The 1,311-nt window shown below is 58.7% G+C and overlaps 1 protein-coding gene across 1 annotated transcript in view; it reads right to left on the reverse strand.

Moving 5' to 3' along the window:
- LOC105541157 (chromosome unknown open reading frame, human C19orf45) overlaps nt 1-1,311 on the reverse strand; it is a 15,871-nt gene that overhangs the window by 1,385 nt on the left and 13,175 nt on the right. Inside the window, exon 5 of the mRNA XM_011982061.1 lies at nt 379-464. Within this exon, the coding sequence (XP_011837451.1) occupies nt 379-464 (86 nt within the window). The remainder of the gene's footprint in view (nt 1-378; nt 465-1,311) is intronic.

A 1,311-nucleotide genomic window follows, 5' to 3' on the forward strand; every position in this document is an offset into this window, starting at 1 on the left:
GGGAGGCTGAGGTTTGGGAGACTGAGGGAGGATTGCTTCAGCCCAGGAGTTCAAGACCAGCCTGGGCAACATATCAAGACCTCTATCCCTACGATCACTTTTAAAAATTAGCTGGGTGTGGTGCTCGCCTGTATGCCCAGCTACTTGGGAGGCTGAGGTGGGAGGTGGAGGCTGCAGTGAGCTGAGATCGTGCCTCTGCACTCCAGCCTGGGCAACAGAGCCAGACCCCGTCTCAAAAAAAAAAAAAAAAAAAAAGGTGCCCCCGAGCCTGGATGGTCACTAACTCTGAGGCTGAGTGACAGCATAGTCTTCCTGAGACAACTCTACACCCATGTGGGGGCTGCCTAATGATGGGTGGCTCCCCTCCCACTCCCTCACCCGCTGTAGCATCTCTTCAGTCACCAGGGCCGGAGCTGTTCTGTGTGGCTTCAGCATCTTCTGGTTCATGGTTAAAAAATCGAATTCTGGAGATTCAGGTTAGGGAGGCTGAGTGAGGGCTGTGGGCAGAGGCGGGGCTGAGGGTGTGGTGAAGTTCAAGGGAAGGGTTCAAGAGCCAAGCCAGGCTAGCGCTGATGTTGACCAGGGAAGAAGAAAGGATTAGGAGAGGGGAGGAGGGAGGAGCCAAATAAGGAGGGAGGAGCCAGAGGAAGGGGGAGGAGCTGGGGAAGAGGGAGGAGCTTGGGAAGAGGGAGGAGCTGAGGAAGAGGGAGGAGGTGGGAGAGGAGGGAGGAGCCAGGAGAGGAGGGAGGAGCTAGAGGAAGGGGGAGGAGCTGGGGAAGAGGGAGGAACTGGGAAACAGGGAGGAGCTAGGAAAGAGGAAGGAGCCGAGGAGGAGGGAGGAGCCAGAGGAAGGGGGAGGAGTTTGGGAAGAGGGAGGAGCTGGGGGAGGAGGGAGGAGCTAGGGGAAGAGCCAGGAGCTAGGGCACAGGGCTAAGAAGATCAGGGGTGGGACCCGTCCAGATGAGTCTGGGGGCAGGGCCACGCAGGGCTGGCTGGCGGGTCAGGGGCGGAGCCAGAGTCTGACAATCGAGGAGGAGTTAAGACTGGATAAGAGAGGATGGAGAAGGGGCGGGGCCATGTCCAGAAGGATGGAGTTATGAAGGGGAGAGGTATGACATGAAGGGGAGAGGTATGACATGAAGGGGAGAGGTATGACATGAAGGGGCGGGATTATCCAGGGGCAGAGTTGTGGTTCTGGTCAATTAGGGGTGGGATTTAGCCTTACGGGGGTGAAACCAGGGGGAGGGGAGGGCTGGTTAGGGGCGGGGCCCGAGCAGTGGCAGGGGGCGAGGCTTCCAGGGCTGGGGCTTC

This window comes from Mandrillus leucophaeus, unplaced genomic scaffold, assembly GCF_000951045.1.
Source record: "Mandrillus leucophaeus isolate KB7577 unplaced genomic scaffold, Mleu.le_1.0 Scaffold234, whole genome shotgun sequence".
Lineage (NCBI taxonomy): Eukaryota > Metazoa > Chordata > Mammalia > Primates > Cercopithecidae > Mandrillus > Mandrillus leucophaeus.